At 34.4% G+C, this 25430-nt stretch overlaps 1 protein-coding gene across 1 annotated transcript; it reads left to right on the forward strand.

Moving 5' to 3' along the window:
• The first annotated feature begins 10965 nt into the window (after positions 1–10965).
• Positions 10966–14055, forward strand: LOC146719728 (uncharacterized). Its single transcript, XM_085489593.1, has 2 exons — positions 10966–11980; positions 12215–14055. Exons 1-2 carry the CDS (start codon positions 10966–10968, stop codon positions 14053–14055), a joined length of 2856 nt encoding a protein of 951 aa, XP_085345719.1.
• The last annotated feature ends 11375 nt before the right edge of the window (positions 14056–25430 follow it).

A 25430-nucleotide genomic window follows, 5' to 3' on the forward strand; every position in this document is an offset into this window, starting at 1 on the left:
ACCAAATCTTAAAAATCTTAAAAATTAATAATATAATTAATAATATAATATAAAATAATAAATTATATTATTAAAAATATTAATAGTATAATATAAATTTTTTTCTAATAATACATTTCTGGATTGAAAAATCGCTGTATTATGCATAGCATAATATTAATCAGTATTTATATTACAAGTTATAAGACTTTTACAAAATATATATAAAAAATCAATTTTTGATGTGACATATTTTATAAAATATTATATTAAATCAAGTTTTTTAATATAAACTGCATTTTAACATAAAGCCATGCAATTAATATGCGTTTAATACATCAATGTTTAGTACATAAACAAATTAAAGTTTATATATAATATTTGGAGAGATACTTTTATAGAAATTATATATCTTATAATTGTACATTTAGTAATAAACATTATTTCATTAATAAAAGTATACTTACCATCTGATTATATTTGTAATTATCATCAATATTATAACTTTTGCAATCAGAATCATTATCATACTTTGTGCGCTTAATGTACTCTACAGAGCAGAAAACAAATTTCTATATTTAACCGAGTAATAACAATTACAACTGCCTTTTCTTTTTTTATTTTTTTAATATTTATTTTTAATATCTATTTTAAAATATTTAGTTTTTACTATTTAAATATCTAAAAAACATTAATAAATTTAATATTGTATATAAAAACAGTTAAGATTTTATTTATTATTCAATTACTTCTATAAATTAAATATATATACGTATACATTGTGACCGAAAGATTTTCTCTTGCTGTTACGTAAGGGACTTTAAAATTCGTAAGACCGATGTTAGGGGTCGTCGGCACACCTTCGGCGCGATTATGACTGTATCTCCCCTTCAATCACGAAGCTTATGGGCACCAGGTACGGCAAGCCGTACCGCACAAAAGATAATTACTTTTCCAAACACAAATATCTTATAGAGAGTATGGAAATTGCGACGGGACTCAATTCGGCTAGACAGTCTACGATTGGTAGAGGGGGTGGTTCGCGGGCGAGAACCGGGATCGAATACGGAGAGAAACGGGTGCAAACACAACGCTGAAATATGAGATGAACTGGAACGATATATTATAAAATATAAAGCATATGGTATACAAGAATTTGAGCTGTATAAAATATAAAATAAAGAGAGTAATTAAACAAGTGAAATAAATGGTAAATTCGCTGTGTGATCGCGATAAATCGAAGATACGCGCACGTAACGCGTGAGCGTGCGTGTTTGCGGCCAAACGCAAGGATATCAGATTACGGTGACCACGTGCCGTCTCGTGAGAATCTTATACAGATGTACGGAGCGCTCGGGGCGTTCTAAGGCCCCGTCGACAACTAAAATATGAACGATAATTATCCCGCGGATTTTCCGAATCGCCTGGATTACGACTTATTAAGCACTTGCGTCCGCTTGCCGGATAGCCGCGCCAAAGAGTTGGTCGATCATGTGAACGCCGCGCCGGTCGTCCGGGCGCGTAAACAAGTTTTTCTCTGAATTCCACGCGGTATAATATTATCCGTAGTTCCTTATTCTCACTTCGACTACTCTAATTAATTCGACTCACTACAAATATTCGACAATAAAAACTGACTCACAAGTAACCGCGAAGACTCTAAACAACAGTAAAATGGTCGAAATCGCGCAATAACGAATACGAGTTCGACTCTCGACGCATACGACAAAAATTACAATATAGAACGAACGCGACAACTTAATAATTACGGATACAATAAAGACTGTCGGCGGCAATGTACAATATAAGAGAGAGAGAGCTTGTGGAGAAGATCCGGACGGAATTCAAGAACCAGACACTAAACGCAATATCTCGCGGGGAGTGCACAATGGCGACTCTCACACGATCCACGTAATTTTTCCCAAAAAGAAAGCTACTGCTGCGCCTTCGGCGACAGCTACGCAAAAGTTTATGCTCTTCCGTCCAAATCCCTACCCAATTATCGAGTTAGCGGCCTTACAACAGGGAAGTCGTTCTTCACGCCGGATTTACTGTGCCGGATCGATGGTAGCTCGATAAACCGAGGTCCTTCGCTCTCACCGGTCCGCCGAACAGTGACGATCGGGAAGCCCGCGGGAGACACGCAGGTGCTATAACGTTTTATCCAACCACCTGCGGCGCTCCTGCTCACAGGGGTGGCTCGCCGCCCTCGCGGCCCTTACAACTGCAGGGCCGTCGCGCGGCTAATTGTCGCCCCTCGCTCTATTAATTTTTGTTCTCGCCGGCAGAATGTTGTCTTCGGCGATAGTTGTGCGATGTCCTGAGGCTGCAGGTACCCTTCTCGGCCCGGTACTGTGTTCCTTCGGGCCCCATGGCGGCGCGGGCACACGCTCCTCGTCGGGGTCTCCGGCTCGTGGTGAGTGGAGTGGCCTTCCCCTCCGCCTTCGCTTGGCTCCTCGCCTGCCTGTCAGGGCGAGTAATTTTAATTTTGGGCAGTCGGTGCTCGCTCCCACAGTAAATGTTACTAATAACTATTGATAATTTTATGTCACCTGGCGTGCTCCTCCTTGCGGTGCGTCCCGCTGTCCCGTCCTTCGCTCGGTCTTTCTCCGGAGACGCGACCCGATCTTTTCCCGTCTTGCAGCCGCCGCACTCGTACGGTCTTAATCTAAATTTTTTGCTCTCTCTCTCTTTCTCGCTAATTGGAGAGAACGAAGGACCACTAATGGCACTCCCGACCGGGTCATTCGACCCTTGTGATGGACATGCAAAATGTCACGTCGCAACATATATAAAATTAAGTGTCACTAAAATATTTATTTAATAAAGAATTAATTAACACATATATTATTGAATATATTCATCAACAATCTTTTGAAATAAACATTACATCCAATCAAAGTGTTATTAAGAATGTGAAGGTAAGAGAATTAATTTAAATAAAACAATATATACAATATATAAAACATATTCAAAATAATTTTATAATTGTGATAAATAAATAAAAAAAAACTGTACAAATTATATTAGCACAAAAAATTGCTTACCATATTCAGCATCTTTAGATTCCTCTAATAAATCTAAATTAGCCTCGCCATTAAAATTACGTAACATTTTCGAATTATTTATGTTATCTTTTTGTTTTATATTTCTTGAAACATTCATATGCAAATTCTCCTTATTTTCATCATGCATACCAAGTCCTTCTTCTTAAACTTTTGACATATCTAAAATATCAACCGCTGCTATAAGTTGACGATATATTTGTTTATGAATTTTCTCATGATGTCCCATGAAACTTGCAAAACGATCTATTTTGTTTTCTGGTAAATATATTCTCACACATGTTGTTGCAATGTGTTTTCGTAGAGTAGTACCATGTAATGTATTTGCACGTTTAGCACCACATTCATGAGCAAATTGACGCAATAACATACAAGCTCTGAGATATTTATGACGTTTGTTATGATATCCGGGAATTCCGTATACATACGGATTTTCAGAAGAAACACCTGCATTCTTTCGAAATTTTAAAATAACTTGTAAACTTTTAGACATTTCAAAATCTAATAATATTGGAACAAATCTTGTGTTTTCCACGAATAACAACGCGTCTATACTTTGCCGCAGTATCTTTGTCTTCTGGAAGTAATTTTCGATACTGCTCATCACTTTCATTACTTTTCTCTAATTTTTTAAGATCACTTATTAATAATCGTTCTGTTTCACCTGCTCTACGACGATTAAATATTTGAATATAAATAAGAGTAGATTTCGTTAAAGTTAACCAAGCTTTATATGTAAATTTATGTTGTAATATCTTATATGATGCTTTGCGTAAATTTGTTATATATTTATTCAATTTAGTAATATCAGTTTTCAATGGTAATATCACTTTTTCATTACGCTTTTTTGCAATTCGACTTTCTAGCACAACTTTATTTACAGTACAGCCATAATCTTCTTCAAGAAGTGACAAAAAGTCATGAACATATTCTTTTTTTACTTTATCATGTTCTTTAATATATTCACTTAATATATTCATATATATTCTAAAATTTGACCTATCTTTTTTATACAAGTGCCAAGTGTGGAAGCAACAGTGGGGGCTCTGTATATATGTCGTTTCATTTAAGCCAGCAACTTCATTTACCGCTCTGATTGCTGAATCATAAAATTTTGGATCGTAAAGTGATGCAAAATCCGTAATTTCAGGATTAATTTGCTTCAAAGCAATTAAATAACGACCTAAAAGTCTGAGATGAGCTCTTATCATATCATGTTGGTGTTGCAAACTATATTTTTTGCACATTTTATTAGCATATTTAATAATAACGGAATCGTATCTAATTATTCTTACTATATCATCTTCCCTCATTACTGGGAAAACATGCTCTCGTAATTGTTGACAAGTATCTTTATGAATTCGACCAATTACTTTACATGCTAGAGCTAATGTTGATTTTACAGTTTGTCCTTGTTTTTTATCACAAATTTTATAATGATGTCTAAGGCTATTTTGGCAAAAAACCTTTACACTTGCAACATGGTGCAAAGTCTGTAGCATCACGTTTTAATTTTTTTGTGATCGTTTACATGTCATTAAATTTCCATTATTGAACTGCGGATCTATATTATATATAAAATTCCTTTTCTTTCTTAAATGATCTATCAATTTTTTACGCTCTGCATTACCCTTTGGCAGAAACCTAAACTTTTTTATTTCTTCCTCATCTTTATGTACATTTTCTAAATGTCGAGTTATTTTTATTAGCATTTTATAACAAAAGAAACAAAAATTTGTTTTGCCTTGACCTTTAGAATCTTGCGATTTCTCAACATACAAATGAGCATCATCGCACTAGCAAAAAATCCTTTTACATTAAGTTTTATATTATCAAAAGAAGTGTCTATTGTTGTGTTATTGCTGGAAGATTTATAGAAAGTACTATTATTATTTAAAGTTGATGCCGAATTATTGTTATTAATTTCTGCAGTTTCTGTACTTTCTAAACTATCATTATTATTTAGTTCATAATCTGTTGAATCATTTATTGTACTACTTATCGTATCAACAAATGCTTCATTTTCCAATTCTTCTGTAAAATTAAAATTAAATTAATATTAAATAAATATTATTAAAAATAACAAAAGAAATCTGAACATAATCTAAAACTTACCAACATCTAAATTTATAGAAAGTGAAAAGATTTCTTTTCTCGAATTTATAATTTCATTAGATTATTGTCCAATATAGCTGGATGAAAATATATTATCGGTTGTATTCCAACTTTTAAAGCTTAAATCAGTATTTTCATTTATGTTTGAAACTGAATCATTGTTAAAATGTTCACTGAATAATGATATATCATCAGTCGAATTTAAAGTAAAATCTATATTGTTATCTTTTTTCATTAAGTTCTTATTATTTGTTACATTTAAAATGGAATTATTATAATCTAAATTTACATTTATGTCATTACTACAAATATTATGAATCTAAAATAAGAACATTTTGTAACATTTATTTCTTGCAATTCAGAAAGCAAGTTATCATTTCTCATATCGCTATGTGTACTACATAGCGTAGAGTCTACATGTAGATCATCACAAGTATTATTGAACCTAATTGTATCTGTTTCTTGTAAAAAATGTGTTTAATCTGTATGTTCTGTATAAACTGATCTGTATGTACTGTTTATAACTTTGGCGTGAAAATTTTTAACAAATAAAATATTTTTAAGTTGCACTTTAGGTAGATCATTATTTAAATTTTGTTTAATATTTGTGAGCATTTTAATATTATCTGAAATATGTATACATATATATAATATAAAACATGAAAAAATTATAGTTAAGAAATTACAATAAAATTATAAATAAAGGAAGCATTTATACTCAAAGTAACCAGGCGCGTGATGTAACAGAAAAGTTATTAAAATAAGAAGAACCTACATGCTTGGCAAGGTTGAGTAGAAATTTTTTAGATTTATCATTGAGGGATTTGCGTATAACTTCATAAAAATCAGTATGAGGAATTAGATAATCGACTAGTTGTCCTTTGCTAATGGCATCCTTTGCCAAGAGATCTGCTGTTTCATTTCCTAATATTCTCACGTGGGCTGGATCCATACTAGCGTTATGTTTATGTTTTGTAGATAAGCAGATCTGAGTTTATTTTTAGGACCAGTACTAAATAGTTATAATCTCTGTCGATAGTACAAGAGGAAATGATTTTTATTACACTACATGAGTCTGTAAAAATGATCGCATTTGTTATATTATGCTCAAGAATGTAATCAACAATTAAGATATGGCTAGACATTCTCCTGTAAAGATAGATGCATATTTATGAATAGAGAATTGTTTCTGAATAGCAAGAGAGAGAGAGAATAGTATGCTATCCCCACAGAATTTTTATCTTTAGATTTTGAAGCATCCGTAAAAAATATTTGATTTGATTTAATGAAATCAGAATAGAGAGATTGAAAAATAAGCTGAGGAATATGTGCTTGCCGTAATTCTTCTACGGATGCTTGCGGAGTGATAATAATTTTTGGACTTTTTTCATAGGAAAAGAGATAAATTGGAATTTTAGTGAAAGTGGGTATGTGTTTCTTATACATTTTGACAGCAGTGAAAGATTTATATAGGAGAAAGGTTTTTGGAAGATGGTAACTTTTTTCAACAAAGAGAGCTACCTGGAAATCATAAAGTTAACGTTTATCTATAAGGATACTAGATTCCTGAGCAAAAGATTTTATAATGAATTTGGATGCAAGATATATGAATTTATACTTAAGTGGACATATCCCGGATTCAGCATATATTATGTTAGTAGGGGTGGAAGATCTTAGGCCGATACAATAACGGAGAGCTCTTCATTGAACCTTTTCGAGTTTCTCCATTAATGAATTGTTATAAAAAGGAAAGAGGAAAGAATTATATTCTATTGCTCCCCTTATTACTGCTTTAAATATATAGAGAAGTGTTTTTGGATTCGCACCCTATCAAGTGTCCCTCAAAGATTTGATGACATTCGTGAGTTTACTATATTTAGATATTAGGTGAGAGGCTTGTGTATGTCCCCGGAAATTAAAGACAAGGTAGATTCCTAAGAATTTGGCGGTGCGATCTGAGAGAACTGGTGAGCCGTTAAGATGTATGGAAAAGGCATGAGGGTTTATTCTTTTCCTTGTAAAGACTAACAATAAAGAAGATTTTGATGGACATACATCTAGTCCCTTTGAATTCAGATAGGAGGAGAGTTTATTGGCTGATTTTTCTAGTAGAGAGAGAGAGAGAGAGGGAGGGAGAGAGAGAGAGAGAGAGAGATTTATTTGGGTGTCTGTAAATTGAAATTATGGCTAGATCCATATCCTTTAAGTGAATTATCACTCTCACACTTTCAAACTTATGGTATTAGTAAAGTAAGGCGTGTCTTTAAATAAGGAGTACTGAATAGACTTACGGAGAGCTATCAATAAGCCACCGCTTTTATTTATTTGTGAATCGACCCGTAAAGCAGTGAAATCACGAATATGAATATGGTTTTTATTGGAAAGCCAAGTTTCGGATAATGCGATAATGTTAAAGCCAGAAAACAGAGGATATGATAAGTCTAATTTATTGAGAATGGAATAGCAGTTCTATTGTAAAATTTTAAGAGAATTATTAGTAGGAGGACTGTTCTGAATACTGTTCATTATGATTAAGAGAATTTGAAGAGGAGAATGAGCTGATAGATAGTATAAGGGAGCTTAAGATTTTGGATATAGAATTGTATAGACCAAGCAGTTTGAGAACAGGTCCTATCTTTTCTAGAATAATATCAATGATTTTAATTAATTAATCTGTAAAAGTTGTATTAGAATGCGGTATTTGAGAGAAAGAGGAACTGAGATTTGGATGGGAAGACAAAAAATAAGAGGAAGAAGAGGGGGAGTAGTGTTTTTTATTTACTTGGTTGAAATAGATTCCATTATTAGCAGAAGAGGGAAATCTACCATTGGGTAATATTAAAAGAGAGTCAGTGCTGTTTCTGTGAAATCTATTACAATAGGGTGAAGGAGAGGAGTGATTTGAGAGATGTTAGAGAGATGTTGATAGTGACGTTTGTGGTTTTTGGGATCATGGGGGGAAGGAGATAGAGAAAAAGGAGGGGTTAATTGGAAATTTGAGGAGGAAGAGGGGGAGAGGGGATTTGATAAGAGATAAGGAATAAATCTAAATCATAAGGAAGGCGTAAAGAGCCATACGCAAATGTTTTCTACGTACATTTCCAACAAAACTAAATTTTTGTTGGAAACAAAGCGTGCGCGAGGCACGTATTGTTCTCGGTGTACCAACCAAGACTTTAAAAATTGAAATAATCTCTTACTTGAGATTTAATTTCAAAAACCCCCTAACTCCCCTGCGGAAATAATTAAATAAATGCAAAAAAAAAATATAGATCCGAAAGTCCCTGAATCGGGAATCGAACCCGAGACTTTTCGCTTGTCGGGCGACTGCTCTTCCATCCATAGATAAGGAAGTTTAGGAGAGTGTGATGGAGAAGAACAGGAGAAACTAGGAACATCTGGAGATTTAGGCGGTGGGGGATTAAGATTTTAAATAAAGTTAATGTTTTCGTTGCTGTTACTAGGAGAAAAGCAAGAATTATTATAAATGCAAAAGGTTTCCGGATGGATGCCGCGTGATTTAACAGCGTAATGCCGACGTTTCGCAAACGTTGCAGTTTGCATCTTCAGGGCTGAAAGCTACGATATTGAGCTTTCTTGGGTTGTGGTCCTTATATATATTATGGAAGGTTTTTCATGTAGATAAATTTGATAGAAAATCATGTAGATGATTTTCCGTAGGGAAAAGTATTTTGTAATGACGCCGCCTAGTGGTGTGAGTGTATATCAAGGGCAGTGTGCCAAATAGGGTTTGTTTGATAACCTTTGTCGCGGTTGAGGTTGTCGGGATGTTTCAGAATTTCTAAGGCTTCACGATGTTTCCTGGCGAAATAGCTTTGCGAGGGGGCTAGTCTGGTTGCTTTGTCGTATTGTACCGAGTGTCCTGTCTCCATCCAATGTTCTGCCAAGGCTGATTGACTAAAATGGCAGTACCTGGCACTCCGTTGGTGTTCCTTAATTCGTGTACTGATCTTTCTCCCAGTTTCTCCTATGTACACTTTTCCGCAGGAGCAAGGAATCCTGTATACACCTGGTGTTTCTAAGTGTAGTCTCCGGTCCTTGGGATTAGGAAGTAGTTGCGCAATCTTATTTTGAGGTTTGGAAATTACTTTGATATTGTGTTTACCCAGGATCCTGCTAATGCGTTCTGTTGTACTCTGAAGATACGGAAGGATCGTCCATTTTTAATCTTCTTTTTTTCTTCTTTTTTACTTGATGCACTCATATTTGTAAAACTGGAGATTTTATTTTTCAGCCTTTCAGTTGTTCGATGCCTGCAATTGTATATGCCTTGCTTTGCGCTTATTAGTATTTATCTTACTCTTTAGGTCCTTATTAGCAACTGAGATGGATGAATCGGTGGTCGATTGTCTGGAAAAAGATTTTATAGTTTTAGTAGCTGTGGAAAAAGAAATTCCGGATGCATCAGTGTCAGCACTTATTGACTCAGACACATCAGCAATCATTTCAGTGTCCTCGGGGTTGGCGGAAAAGGGAGGTAAGGAGGATGATATAAGATCTAGCTTATGCTCGTCCGAAGAATAGTTATCGATAATAGTTTTTTCGTTAGAGGGTAAAATGTTCCGGGGATGAATTCCCCCCGGATCGTGGGCGGACATATTATCTATGTCCTCGAAAAAAGGCCGGGTTTATGGCAGACAAAGAGCACGGAGGGGAAGAGAAAATCTCCCGCTTTTAAGGCTTCACTTAAAAGATACCTTGAGGATTTTATCACTGCACTCGATAAGATCCGTGATTGTAATATACTTCCGAATGTTTTTACTCAGATCACGAATAGAATAAGGCACACTTATGACTTAAATATCACATTGACTTATCACTGCGAAATCAGAACGTGTTTATTTCGCAAGATGGCTGTCACGAATCCTTTATATAAATCTAAACTGTTGTCAAAACTAAAAATATTAAGCTAAGACTACATAAATGCGTTGAGTTGCGACAACGCATGTGTTAAAACATGTGAACCAATCAGAGTGCGATAGCTTCTGCGACAGGCTTCTGATTGGTTTTTGCCGCATGCAGTCTTAGCTTCATATTTTTAGAGAAAATTCTGTTACACGTAAGTATATATATATCCAATTTTATACGTATATATATATATTTTTAGATAATTAAAATGTTAAATGATTAATAGTTTAGTATTTCTTTTTGTTGTCAAAAAGATTATTGAGATATAATAAATAATAATCCTTAAGGTTAAGTGTTTGGGAAAAAATTAAATTTCCGTGATCCCCGCGCGCCTTTGATATACACTACTGAGAGCTCTCTGCAATTGTGTGCATCGACAGTTTGTTATTGCGTCCACAAGGGCGAAGCGCCGAATTCGGAGAGAGTTTCCGCGTTTTTAAAAAGGAGCGATGCGGCACGGAGAGCGAGTCTGGTACGACGAGCCGTCCGGTAAACACGAGAAGAACATTGTGATCCAAAGAATAAAAATTACGTATTCTTACTTAGAATAAAGAGACTAGTTCCTGCTATCTATCCTTGCCTATCGACGCAGTCCACAAGAGAGAACTAGGCGATAGCTCCGATAAAAACCAAAGGAGAAAATATACAAAACATGGTCCTTCGAGCCGGATCTGTGTCGAGAAATTAACGGATGGATTCAAACAAGATACACGTGCAATCAGTGCAACTACTTCAAGTGAGCCATTCAACAATTGCGCTACATTCCGAGTAAAAATTTCCGTACGACAAGGAAGTATTTTGACTCACGTACATACATTCTCCATTTCAACACCGTGTTTACCTTACAAGGTCGAGCTCTGCAAGACAATAGATCGAAATGGACAAGGCAATATTTGCGTTCGATACGAATTTACGTTATTTAACGAACTCAATAACGAATTTCCAAAAGCTTGGAGTTGATAATCAAACTCATGCCATCACTAAAGGACGATTTCAACTCTTGCAAAATTACTGGAATAAATGCCAGGAGAATGCCGCTATCATTGAGGCAGTAACAACCGACGCAGACGCGGCACAGCTTCCCTTCTTCAAGAACAAGCTGCTAGACAAGGCGGAGGTCTCGTACATGCAAGCCTACGACTTCTTTCAAGAAAAACTCGAGGCATTCAACGTCGCTTCAATTTCCATTCCTGTACCAACGGCGGCCACAACGACGTCCATCAACGAGATCCGATTGCCGAAGATCAACTTGCCTTCTTTCTCCGGTAATGTAACCGAGTGGCTAACTTTTCGCGATTTGTTTCTTGCGCTCGTTAAAAATCGCCGTTCCATATCGCAAGTCGAGAAATTGCAATATTTATTATCCGCGGTTACTGGCGACGCTGCTAAGTTGATTTCCCATCTTTCTCTAACCGATAGTAATTTCGATGTTGCATGGAAGGAACTCACGAATCGTTACGAAAATCAACGCGTTATTATTGACGCATATTTCAAACGTTTATTTACCATTCCTACTGTTTCGTCTAACGATCTGTTCGGGTTAAAACAATTACGCTCCAATTCATCGGAATCGATAAATGCTCTGCGTGCCTTGAAATGTTCTGTAGATGAATGGGATATGATTTTAGTCTACATTCTTGTACAAAAACTAGACAAATTGACGAGAAAAGATTGGGAAGTCAGCTTAGGTTCAGAGAGGAGATATCCTACGATGGAAAAACTATACGCGTTTCTAGATACACAAATTCGTTCGCTTGAGGCTGTATCCAAGGACGGAGATAACTCGAAGTCCGCAAACGGAAACTCATCCGAAAAGAGTTCCGGTGCTTGCTCGATTCTAAATGCGGCACGAAAAAGTAATATAGTGCGTTCTCACCATACAAACACTGCGAGTACGTGCGCTCTTTGTTCCGAAACACATCGTTTAATGCATTGCGAGAAATTTTAAGCGTTGAGCATTTCGCAGCGACTAGAATTTGTTCAAAAAAATAATATATGCAAAAATTGTTTGACCAAAAGTTATTACGTTTCGAATTGTCGTAGTTCCTTTACTTGCTTGAAATGTAAAAGACAACATCATACTTTGTTATACGAGAATTCAAGGTCAAGTTTAACGACAACAACAGACTCTGGACAATGCGATAACGCGTCCAACGTACATTCACACGTGAACGCGGGAGTTAAACCCGTGCTCCTGGCTACCGCACGTGTTTGTATAGGATCAGAAAACGGTCGATATGTTTACACGCGAGCACTGATCGATCAAGGTTCCGATGCCACATTCGTTTCGTCACGAGTCGCTCAAATGTTGAGAGCTCGCTTAATTTCAACACGCGTAAAGGTATCTGGCATTGGTGACACTACGTCTAATTGCGTTCAACATGCCGTCTCTATTTCTATCAGCGCGACTAATGAAAATGATACGATTCTTCATACCAAAGCATTGGTCGTTCCAAAAATTACAGCGTACATTCCACCTCATTTCCAATTACAAGAGATTCCGTTTCTTTCCAAATTGAATCTAGCCGATCCAAATCCAAGCTCAAATGATGCAATCGAAGTACTTCTCGGGGCCGAATTGTACGGTTCAATTATGATGGGTGGCTTAATGAAAGCTTCTAACGATGCTACACTTGCGCAAGAAACGATATTCGGGTGGATTATTTCGGGTCCTATTTCAAACCAAAGAGATAGCCAAAGAATTCACGTTCACCAAGCAACTTCTGGCAATCTCGATTTCGAACTCCGACGTTTTTGGGAGCTGGAAGAAATTCCAACGACACACGCTTTCTCAGAGGAAAATCTTCGTTGCAACTTACATTTTCAAGAGACACATATGCGCGATTCTTCAGGGCGCTATGTTGTCCGCTTACCCTTCAAGTCTGGTCCTCCGATAAAGATCGGCGAGGCAAGGTCAGTAGCTACGCGTTCCCTCGCGCAACTAGAGCGACGTTTAGCCAATTTTCGGGAAATTTCAGGGCAATACGTCAACTTTCTTAACGAGTACGAAGAGCTCGGGCATATGCAAAAAATCGAAAACGTGCAACGCTTCTTTCAACCGACGTTTCTACCTCATCATCCAGTTATTCGCGAGGACAATACTACAACCAAACTTTGTGTAGTGTTTAATGCCTCGGCAAATACCTCGAATAACACTTCTTTGAATGACCATCTTATGATTGGTCCAAAGTTACAAGCCGATCTTCCGGCGATTATTCTTCAATGGCGTTTGTACAAATACGTTTTTTCCGCTGATATTCAGCAAATGTTTCGACAAATACAGATTCATTCAGACGATCGCCAATATCAATTAATATTGTGGCGTACGATTCCGAACGAGCCAGTCCATACTTCTTCATTAAATACCGTTACTTATGGTACTGCCTGCGCGCCTTATCTTGCCCAACGCGTGCTCAAACAACTTTCAATCGACAAAAGTTCGCGTTTTCCACTAGCTCAAGCAATTTTGCAAAATGAAATATACGTTGACGATGTCCTATCCGGAGGCGATGATAAACCGTCCATGATTAAAAAACGCGACCAACTAATCGGCTGTTTACTAAGCGCAGGCATTCATCTCAGAAAATGGGCCAGCAACGATTTTGAAATTCTACAAGATATAAATCCTGCGAATCACGGTCTAGCAAGTTCCAAGCCTTTCCAAGAAGGTGAACAATTAAAAATACTCGGTATTCATTGGACACCTTGCGATGATAATTTCTCCTTTGAAATAAAATTCCGTCCACCATCTACCGACATTTCGAAACGACAAATCCTTTCGACGATAGCGAAAATATTCGATCCCCTCGGATGGGTGTCTCCGATCACGATATCTCTCAAAATTCTACTGCAAAAACTGTGGAAATTTTCCTACGGATGGGATGATATTCTTCCTGCGGAAATAACAACCGAATGGAATGCTTTTTGCGAAAAGATGTTACACTTGACTAGTCACTGTAGTGACTAAGATTCTTGCGAACAGTTAACATCTATTTATTATGTGCTTACTTCTGTCAGTCTTGCATTGTTCATCAAAACAAGCGTTAACATGTCGGTTGTTTGCATAGAAGTTGATTTACTGTTTTAAATTTGATGTACTTGAAAAGGGCTGCAATGACAGCCGAAACGTTGTATTTCAAATAATTATTTATAATAAATTATCGCCAGTCTGGTCGACTTTAAACGTTGAGGAGTGGTTTTTTATTGAGATATAAGTCATAATATATTAGTATACCTTCGATATATGTCATAATGCGTTAGTATAGCTTTGATATACGAGTATGTATACGTATAGATTTATAAATTACGTTTTATTTGTAATTCGTACGCAAGCTTGTTTATAATTTTATTATTTGAAAATATAAAAGAAAAAGATTACAGATTTGATATTTTATTGACAATAACAAGTTGTTACTTAAATTTTCATATTAATAAGAGTGTGCCTGTGAATCCCACATGTACATGTATTTTTACGCTGATTTTTTAAGTTTTATATTATTGTTAATTGACTATTATGTAAAATAATATATTTATTCTTATTATAATATATGTAAATAAAGATGTTAGTATATATCAATCTATGGACGGTATTCATAGTCCGTTCTCATATTTAAGATTGTCTTAAGACCTCATTTAACCAATTAAATGGCCGCATAGCGTCTCTTGATTGGTTAAACAAAATCTTAAGACGATTTTAAATATAAAAACAGACTATGAATAACGCCCTATCTGATTACTTCAAATTTACAATTTCACACATTTATATTCATAATTTTGACGATGTGGATTTCCATCGTAGCTATTAATAAATGGCGTAGATCTCATCATGTATATATAAAACAATCAAATCCCAGATAACAATTTTTGCGTGCAAAATTTGCGCGTATTATATGTACATAAACTGTGAACAAGATTTACCTGAGTTTTGCATTTGGAATATGTTTAGTCGTACATATTGCACGCAAATGATTAGCTTATATATTATTTGATACACCAGGGTATCAATTCTGTAACTTTTTTTAAAGTGAAAACGTGAAAAGTGAAAAATTTCCGCTAATCGCACATCGATTTCATTTTAAAATCAATGCGTGATCAGCGAGAATTTTTCATTTTTCACATTTTCACTTTAAAAAAAGTTACAGAATCGATACCTAGCAAATCACGTGCAAATGGATATCAAATTGCCAAAAATATGCCAGTGATATGATAGTGACAGCAATATGTGTTGTAAGGATATATTCTGGTGGTAAATGACTTAAGATTCTTTTCTTCCTTTTACAAATAATATATTGTAACTCGTAACATACATGTGACTGACTTGAAAGACTTGTACTAACTAACTTAAGTTAGTTATTAAAAAAGTAAGGATAACTCATATAGTTACTAGAGTTACTAGAAAATGAATATCTGTAGAAAATGATCTATCTGTGAAAAATAAAATAAACTGCAATATCCATAAAAGAAGGAATGTCGAGATTAAACTAGTACAACACTCCTCCGTAATCGAAGACATATACACACACACATATAGTTGAATCCTGGTGTATCAAATAATATATAAGCTAATCATTTGCGAGCATTTCTTCTGTTGACAAGTACTTTAGTTGAATTCTACCCTTTTTAACCTGCTCTCTGACAAAATGGTATTTAATGTCTGTGTTTTAGTCTATCATGAAAAACGTGAACCTTATAAAGATTTATCATGTTTGACTTTATATATATACCATATATATAACTGACAAAATGGTATTTAATGTCTGTGTTTTAGTCTATCATGAAAAACGTGAACCTTATAAAGATTTATCATGTTTGACTTTATAAATTTTTATAAGGTTCACGTTTTTCATGATAGACTAAAACACAGACATTAAATACCATTTTGTCAGAGAGCAGGTTAAAAAAGGTAGAATTCAACTAAAGTACTTGTCAACAGAAGAAATGCTAGCAAATGATTAGCTTATATATTATTTGATACACCAGGGTATCGATTATACCAAAGTTTATATATATATATATAAACTTTGATATAATAACAAAGAGTTCAAAAGAAAAACTGGTTTTATTTATAACATACTTAAACCTTGTAAAGATTTATTATGTTTGACTTTATTTAAACTCTTTGTAAGTATATCTGCGAGCATTTTTTCTGTTGACAAGTACTTTAGTTGAATTCTACCCTTTTTAACCTGCTCTCTGACAAAATGGTATTTAATGTCTGTGTTTCAGTCTATCATGAAAAACGTGATTTTCAGTCAATTTAAGAGCACTTTGATTATCTCCATTGATGATCATTTGTTGTGTCTTTTTTTTAGCCAAGATTTCCGAGTAGAAATTCTGAAGAAAGTTGCTCTCTCTTATTGCTTTTGATAATGCGACGTACTCCGCTTCACAGAAAAATAATGCGCTGCACTTTTGCTTCCTGCTTATCCATGATATTGGTCCGCCAGCATAAGTAAATACATATCCTGAATAGGAATGTCTACCAGTGGTGTTGTTTGCAAAGTACGAATCCGAAAAGTTCTCAATAGATTTCCTGATGGGTTTGTATGCAAGTCCCACTTCCAAGGTTCCTTTAAGATAGCGTAACACACGCTTCGCCATCTTCCAGTGTACATCAGTGTGTTCCGTGTTAAATTGAGACAGATAACTTGTAATGAAAAATATATCAGGCCTTGTATTTTTTTTACACCTAAATACATTAAAGAACCAATCAATGATTGATATGGAACATTGGTTATAATTTAGCCTTTTTCTCTCATGAGACTAACGTCTACTGGAGTTGCTACAGGTTTGCAATCTTCCATGTAAAATTTCTTCAGCATACTTTCAATGTAATACTTTTGATCGATTTGATATCCATTTGTTTTCTTATTTCTTGTGAAACGTAGACCTAAAGCATAACTAAGTTGACCAAGATCTTTAATTTTAAATTCTTGCTTTAGTCTATTTTTTAGTTTCAGCTTCTCTTCATTGTCATTTGAGAATATAAAGAAGTCGTCTACATATCCATACAGCATCGATAGATTGCAAAAACATTACAACAATCTTTCACCGCAATAATGTAATATTGCAAATTCACTGCAAAATGTTGCTACATCATTGCTGTTGAATTGCAGCAACGTTAAAATGTCCGCTTTTTGGAAGATTGCAACAAAATATTACAACAATATTGTAATGTTATGAGTTTGCAATAATGCATTGTTATTGCAACCATAAACTAATGTTGCATATACAGGTATATAAATGTAAATAAATCATTAATGGAAATACGTTGTAGTTAAATGTTATCTATATTTTTGTTTATTGCAATGTAATCACAAATAAATATAATCACAGTCGATTATATATAATCACAAATAAATATAATCACAGTGGATTAATCGAAATTTAAAGATAATTTTAAATTTGGCGTATGGGCTAGCATTAATTGCCCACTAGCTATAAAAAAACTTAAAAATAGTAACGACGTAGAGCTTAAACCATAAACTAATTCCAAACATAACATTTGAGCCTTAAAACATAGTTTGTTTTCAGTTAAGAGAACTTAAAAATAAAGATAAAGAATTATGTTAAAACAAATAAAGTAAATCATTGAACATAAAAAAAACTTAGAAAGAGCATTATAAATATTATAAACTTAACGAGGCAAATTAAAGTTAGAAAAAAATTATATGTAGAGCATTCCCATATTACGTGATTTTGTTAGAAAACAAAATAAATCACTGAACATAACAAAACTTAAGAAAAGCATTATAAATATGAATTTTAATATTATTTTATTTTTACAGATCCTTAACAAAGGAAAATCAATAAAATAAGCAAAATCACATAATATGGGAATGCTCTGCATATATGATCTTTTTTTCTGAGTTTGATTTTTTTGTTAAGGATCTGTAAAAATAAAATAATATTAAAATTCATATACTTATATAAAACCTACATAAAAATATACATACTGCATACAAGTATTTATAAAATTATATAAAATATAAATGCCTTAAGTACATACTTTGCTCTCTCAATTCGAACAGGAGCTTGGGCTAGCCACTTGGCAATAGTTTCGCCAATTTCGGTGTCATTCCTTTTTAATGTCGAATGTATAGGTAATATTAACAAACTACTGCTTTCCAGCTTAGTTACATTGTAATTACATTTGACATTCGAGCAACATGTTACGTGCTTTAATTCGAGTTTTAATACATCATTGTTGTCGGAATACGTCGACATTAGAGCCGTAAAAAATTCCGAAACATCTTGTTGTGTTCGTTCTTCGAAGCGTTTTCCGACAGATCTTCTAACCGCTTGAATGTTGCAATATTTACGTTCACCATACGCGCAGATAGCATCAATCAATGCATTCGATGCTTTATTTTTCAGTATTTGTTGCCTAATACGTACGCAATGAAACGCACATTGTAATATTACATTAGCGTAACACGAAACAGCATCGTTATTGCAAAAGCCATATATTTTCCACGTAACTATACTTTCTGGTTCCTCACAATCATAATTCTGCATATCATCAATGATATTAGGGATATCCCTTCGACGATCGTACATTTTCACAACCTTTTTCTCGGACGGATTGATTTGTGGCAGTTCAGATTTGAATATAGATCTCAGTCGATTATATTCTACAATGGCTCTCGAGTTTGCTTTAACTGCTGCTGGATTGAAATTTATCAAATGTAGGCCTTCCAATTTACTTACTCGTGACAAACCTACATAGGCTTGACCATCACTGAATACAGTCGTTCCTAAATCCATCATTGCATTGTTACATGTAATTCCTTCGATTATAAATAATTCAACATTCTTTAATTTGTCTCTCAAAGTTTTCAAGACCATGTCTGACAATTGCGTATATTTTGGTGTAGATTCATGACTAACCGGTAGTTGAAACATTCTATGGATTGTCAAGCCATCGATATTGAATGCTGCGATACCCGTGGGAGCAGATATGGCAGTCGTTTTTTCCAAATTTATTCTGATCCAATGTTTAATCGTTTCAATTAGAAAACTTTTCCCTGTACCACCCTCGCCACTTACGTACAGTCGCAGAATCTGATTCTTATCTTGTAAAACTTGGCATACTCCATCAAAGACTCTTTTCTGGTCTTTGTTCAATTGCGACATCATTTGCGATAAATCAATCGGGTCGTCAATCTTACTAAAATCTTCCAGATCTTTCATCGCGTCGTCAGCTTCTATCGGATTACAATCCAGTTCATCGTCATTGGATTTGTCTCTGTCTGCTGTTTTCAGATTTCGCGCTTCTCGATTAATTCAGCAACGTTCTCAAAAGCTTTCTGTATTTCTTCGAGCCTTTCGTGATATTTCATTGCCTTCGTTAAAACAGACTCTGAATTCTTAAAGGCATCCGTGTAAGTCTCGAATGTACCTTTTAGTTCACTCAAATCTCTCCATGGTTTGAACAGAAGAAGCAGCGAGTAAAAGTATTTTTCGGGCTCAGTTTTTATATTAAATCGATAATGGTTAATTAAATAACCCTCTTTTTGTTTTTTTAAAAATAAACCCGATGCCAGTTTGTAACACTTGACTTCGTCATTATTTGACATCTGTTTCGTAATTTCCCAGAATCTGGCAAAATCGTACAAATTCAATGATTCTAATTCTTGAGGTCTATTTGGATAGTAATCATCGATGAGTGACAAACAGTAAATATTCGTAGAATTTTCATCGAGAACTTAGATTTCATTGAATGTTTTAACTTTTCTATTTCTCACTTCATTAACATCGATCCATTTGACCATGGTATCATTATCCATACCGTACAAGGGTTTACCTAATAGTGTATCCGCAGCTTCTAAAGCACCGCATTCTCTGTTATTTAATGAACGCATTGCAAAATTCCACAGTTTCGATGCCAAGGACTTATTCGAATCTATCACTTCAAAGTCTGTATTGCATTTTTCCGACTTTGTCGTGTATTTTGTTAAATATGAGTTTAAAAACTCTGATTTTTCTCTAATAAATTGTATGTCCATATTTCCCTCCCAGGCTAATTTGATAGACGGATTATAATCATTTATAAACCTTTCCGACTCCTTGCGAGGAAGATCGTACAATCTGCTCTTACTGCGTAAATTTTTTCTACCGACTATCGAAGTGATAACGTCTCTTAAAACGAAATTCTCAGTAACTGGCTGAGGAAAATCTAACCGACACTTTCTGTATATATTAGTTTCCGTTTTTTTCGTACGCATGCAATACGAGTTATGTTTATGATTCTGATCACTTATTACCGTATCGTACAACGTTGGCGAAACATTTTCATCTGGAATTTCACACGTTACGTATTTTTGAATAAACGTAGCAACTTCTTCATCCGGCGATTTTCCTAATACTGGAGCATCTTTTATCCAAATCATACAATGCATGTGCTGGATACTTTTACGTTGATATTCCAGTCGCCAGAAGTAATGAATAACCTTTCCTATTGGATTATCGGACGAACAAATAAAATCAATCATGGCTTTGAATTTTATGCACATGAATCTAGAAGTACTTACAGGATCGTATGCGATTAGTTCGCTGATGCCTAACTTCTCTTTATCGGGATTCATATCTCGTAAATATTCACCCAAATCGGACCATTTCCATTCACTAGGACTCAAAGTCAAAAACCACGTCGCTGGACCGTAATGCAAAGTCATGCATTTTACATTATTGGACGGTTGTCGCCAAAATTGATCCGTATTTCTCAATTTTGCGAAAATACTCATTAAATTCGATTTGATTGGTAACCTTTCAATTCGTTCAAGTATCTATTAGCAGTGTATCTCTCTCGTGGGTTAGTAACCATTATCGTATAATAGATACCACTTTTCAACTGTCGGTAGTTAGCATCATTGAGAAGGAATAACAGATACTGCAGATTCAACCTGAATCTACTATGTTTCGACATCAATCGTGTTCTAATAAATAAATATTCCGGCAATGCAAAGTTTCTATCTTCTCGTTGTCCATTGACACCATCAGGTTATAAATCAGGGAAACACATGACATCCAGATATTTATAACGATTATCCATTGGGAAATCTTCAATTTTCACCATTTGATAAAGCTTCAATGCAGATTCGTTATCGATTCTTTTCGCGTGTATTGGGTATATTGTATACTGATCGTTAATATCCGAATGTTCAGTGATTTGTGTGAGAAAAGCCGTACGTTTTAAAACGGTTTGATCATTATTATTTTTATTTTGCTGTACATTGTACAAATTCAATGCTGGTAATTCCTCAACCACCTCATTTATTTCGTCATTGTCGCTTTCCTCATCGACAATCCTATATTCTGTTTCCTGCAACTTATCCTTTAATAGATCATCAGATGACGCTGGAAGACGAATTTTTGAGTAATGAGGATTATTTTCTTTCAACCATTGTAAAGCCTTATACATTTTATTAATATCTACCAAATTTTTCCAAACCACTTTAGATTTCTTGGATATATCTCGAACGAGAATGTGCAACTCGTGATTCAAATTTATAGGATCTTCCGGAGGACATACCTTATCCAATGTTTCTTGTAAAGGCAGAGGCAAATGAAATGTTCTACCTTTTCCTAAACAGAGTTCGATTATATAAGTTTCTTGATTTAAAATGTGCTATATTTAAATCATTTAATTATTTTTTTCGTTCAAGTACAATTAACAGCAAAAACTGCATATACGTAGGTATGTATTTGACTCTACTGCCATTACTTGAAACAAATACATTATTCGATATTAACAAATTGGAACTCTGGAATTATGAGTAATTAATTTTTATTGTACAGACTAGGTTTAAATTTTTGAGGACCTTTTTTTGAACATGGCTTGACCTTTTCATTTTTATGATTTTTTGGAGATAGGGTGAGAGAGGACGAATGAGGGTAAGAGAAGACGAGATAGGCGAGAGGGTGAAAGAGAACGAAAGAGGGTGAGAAAGGACGTACGAGGGTGAAAAAAAACGAAAGAGGGTGAGAGAGGACGAAAGAGTGTGAAAGAGGTTGAAAGAGGATGAGAGAGGGCGAGAGAGGGTGAGAAAGAATAAAACAGGGTGAGAGAGGACGAAAGAGAGTGAAAGAAGGTGAAAGAGGACGAAAGAGGGTGAAAGAGGGTGAGAAAGAATGAAAGAGGGTGAGAGAGGACGAAAGAGAGTGAAAGAGGACGAAAGAGGGTGAAAGAGGACGAAAGAGGGTGAGAGGGAATGAAAGAGGGTAAAAGAAGACGAAACAGGGTGAAAGAGGGTGAGAGAGAATGAAAGAGGGTGAGGAGAGGACGAAACGAGGGTGAGAGAGAATGAAAGAGGGTGAACAGAGGACGAAAGAGGGTGAAAGAGGACGAAAGAGGGTGAAAGAGGTGAGAGAGGAAGAAAGAGGGTGAGGTAGGACGAAAGAGGGTGAAAGAGGACGAAAGAGGACGAAAGAGGGTGAAAGAGGCGAAAGATGGTAAAAGAGGACGATAGAGGGTGAAAGAGGGTGAAGAGGGTAAAAGAGGACAACAGAGGGTGAGAGAGGACGCAAGAGGGTGAAAGAGGCGAAAGAGGGTGAGTTAGGGCAAAAGAGGGGTGGGGGTGGGGGGCGGTATGTGGGAGGGAAAGGGGTGGGTGGAAGTTGAGGGAGGTGTGAGTGAAAGGTGAGAAGAGATTTATATATATATTATATCTATATATAATCCTGATGACGGCTGCGGACGCGGACAGAGAAGAAGAAGAAGAAGACGACGTTACTTCATTTTTCATGAAAAACGTCACTTTTTGACCGCTTGTATCTCCAGAACGGCTTGACCGATTTTATTCCTTCTTGGCTCAAATTACTCGTGGCGATGCCGATTTTCAGGTTATATTACGTGCAATTCAAAATTTTTTATATTTTAGTAGTTCTACACCCCCAAAAGATGGACTTTGATGGTGCAGGATAAGGAGACTTGTAGTGTCTTTTAAGGTCTTTTAGGGTTTGAACATGGCCGGAGACACTACCGCGTCTCCTAATATATAGAAACATACCATCAAAATTATTTTCTATATCGCTATTAATAGATTTTTCTGTAAAATCTTTTGTGTTCTTTGAAATATTTTCAATGTTAACAGTTTTATCTAAAAAGCAAAAATTTTATTATACACACAAAAAATTATTTTTAATATAATATTTATAATAAATTATTACTGCTATTAACTATTAACACTTTTACTTACTGTAAGAAGAACTTTGATATAAAACATTTGTAGAATTGTTTTCTGTGAATGTCTGCATATGCTTTTTTGAGGTACAAAATTCAAATAATTCAATAATTATTAATTAAAGATAAGAGGAAATAAATCCTACATACATAAGAATGCTAACCTATTAATGAAATGCTAATATATACATATATCAAAAGTATGTACGTATTACTCAAAATATTATACATAGAATCCTTATTGCAAAAATGTTTGGTAATATTCTCTGAAACAATATAGTAAAAATATTTTAATATAAAAACAGATTAATTTTCCTATATTTATTTGTATATAATGTGTTGTTTATACTATTACACATAATACAAAAACATATGCTTATTCTAGAGACAAAATCATATATATCCTCTCAAAATTTCAACTTGATTAAAACAATAATAATTATATTTATCTATTATGTGCCTTTATATATTTTCTTATTTCAATATTTCTTGCTTTCTTTCTGGTTTTCTATTTCACAATACACAAATGCATATTATCTGCAATGCGACAAATGTATATGCACAGTGCGAACTGTATAAATAGTTGAAACACTCATCACAAGTAAGAAATGATAATATAAAATATACACACATAAAGCACTAGCTACAGATTTATATATATTATATTACTTTTTATGTATTATAATTATTTATTTTAACTGCTGCCTATATTTACCTCTAAAGTATCTATAGTTTCATATTACTGTATCATAGAGATATGTACATATATCCCATAGCAAAATAGAAAATTAAATAAAGCAAAAATATTCACTTAAAAAATATACGAAGATATATCATAAATAAATATATAGTTTTTACTTTCCCAATCAGTCTCAGTCTCCTTGAGGTTATAGAGGTTATAAGTTCTTATTAACTTTGGGACAAGTGATTCTCTTTTATAATTACAAAATATAGATTTTTAATTTTATAGTATATCGTTATAATTAAACATAGTATTATCAAAAAAATGCTTACCTTTTTCTTAAACACAGCAAAACAAGTCAATGCGAGTTACTGTACACGTGATAACCACGAGTTGCAACGGTCTACGTCTACGTAGCAAAGCCGGCGCCTGCTATACACGCACACATATATGTATTGTTCAGAGCGTTCGGCGCAGAAATTTAATCCAATGATTTAATAAAATTATTGATTATCCCCAGCAAACACCGATATATAATTGTTACATTGCCATAATAAAACGGAATATAACAGGTAATATAACGTGTACGTTACATGTAACATCCATGTTAGTTGTAATTTCCCACTTATAGATGTAACATTTTAATATAACATATATTACATTGTAGTTATATTGTAATTATATACCAAATAGCACATTGATGTATTAATAAGTCAGTGCTATTCTTGAGATATAATGACAATATAACTACAATGTAATATATGTAATATTAAAAATGTTACATCTATAAGTGGGAAATTACAACTAACATATACGTTACATGTAACATGCTTAAGTATATAACATTTATATACTGTGTTTGCTGGGTCGTTAACATCTTTTATTGTACAATATTGCAAAAAATTATTTTATTACAGTATTATACCCAGCAAATACCAAGTTACAGTTATATAATTGTTAGTTGTAATTTTCCACTCAACAATTTAATTGTTATAATATACGTATTATATTTTTGAATGGGAAATTACAACTAACAATTATATAGCTGTAACTTGGTGTTTGCTGGGTATATGTATATATATATTACAATATATAAATTATAGATTTGGATTACATGCAATATTTCCGAAATATTAATGTCATGTTGCTACAAGTGTGCTGGAATTTTGTGCACCTATATCTCTGCAATGTCTTTATAATGTTGCATTGCAACCTGCAACATTGCAACGTTGCTGCAATATAATTGCAATAATCTGTGCTGTATGGGTATAGAGTCATTATTGTTATCTTCTTCATTTTAGCTTTGAAATAGACACATGGCTCATATTTGGACTGAGTGTAACCCAATTGTATAACAATTTTGTGTACAATTTGATTCTATAATCTTGAAGCTTGCTTTAATCCATATATTGACTTTTTAAGGAGACAAACTTTATCTTCTTGACCTTTAACCTCAAAACCTTTTGGTTGTGCTATA

This window comes from Nylanderia fulva, unplaced genomic scaffold, assembly GCF_048542155.1.
Source record: "Nylanderia fulva isolate GAGA-0341 unplaced genomic scaffold, ASM4854215v1 Scaffold885, whole genome shotgun sequence".
Taxonomy (NCBI): domain Eukaryota; kingdom Metazoa; phylum Arthropoda; class Insecta; order Hymenoptera; family Formicidae; genus Nylanderia; species Nylanderia fulva.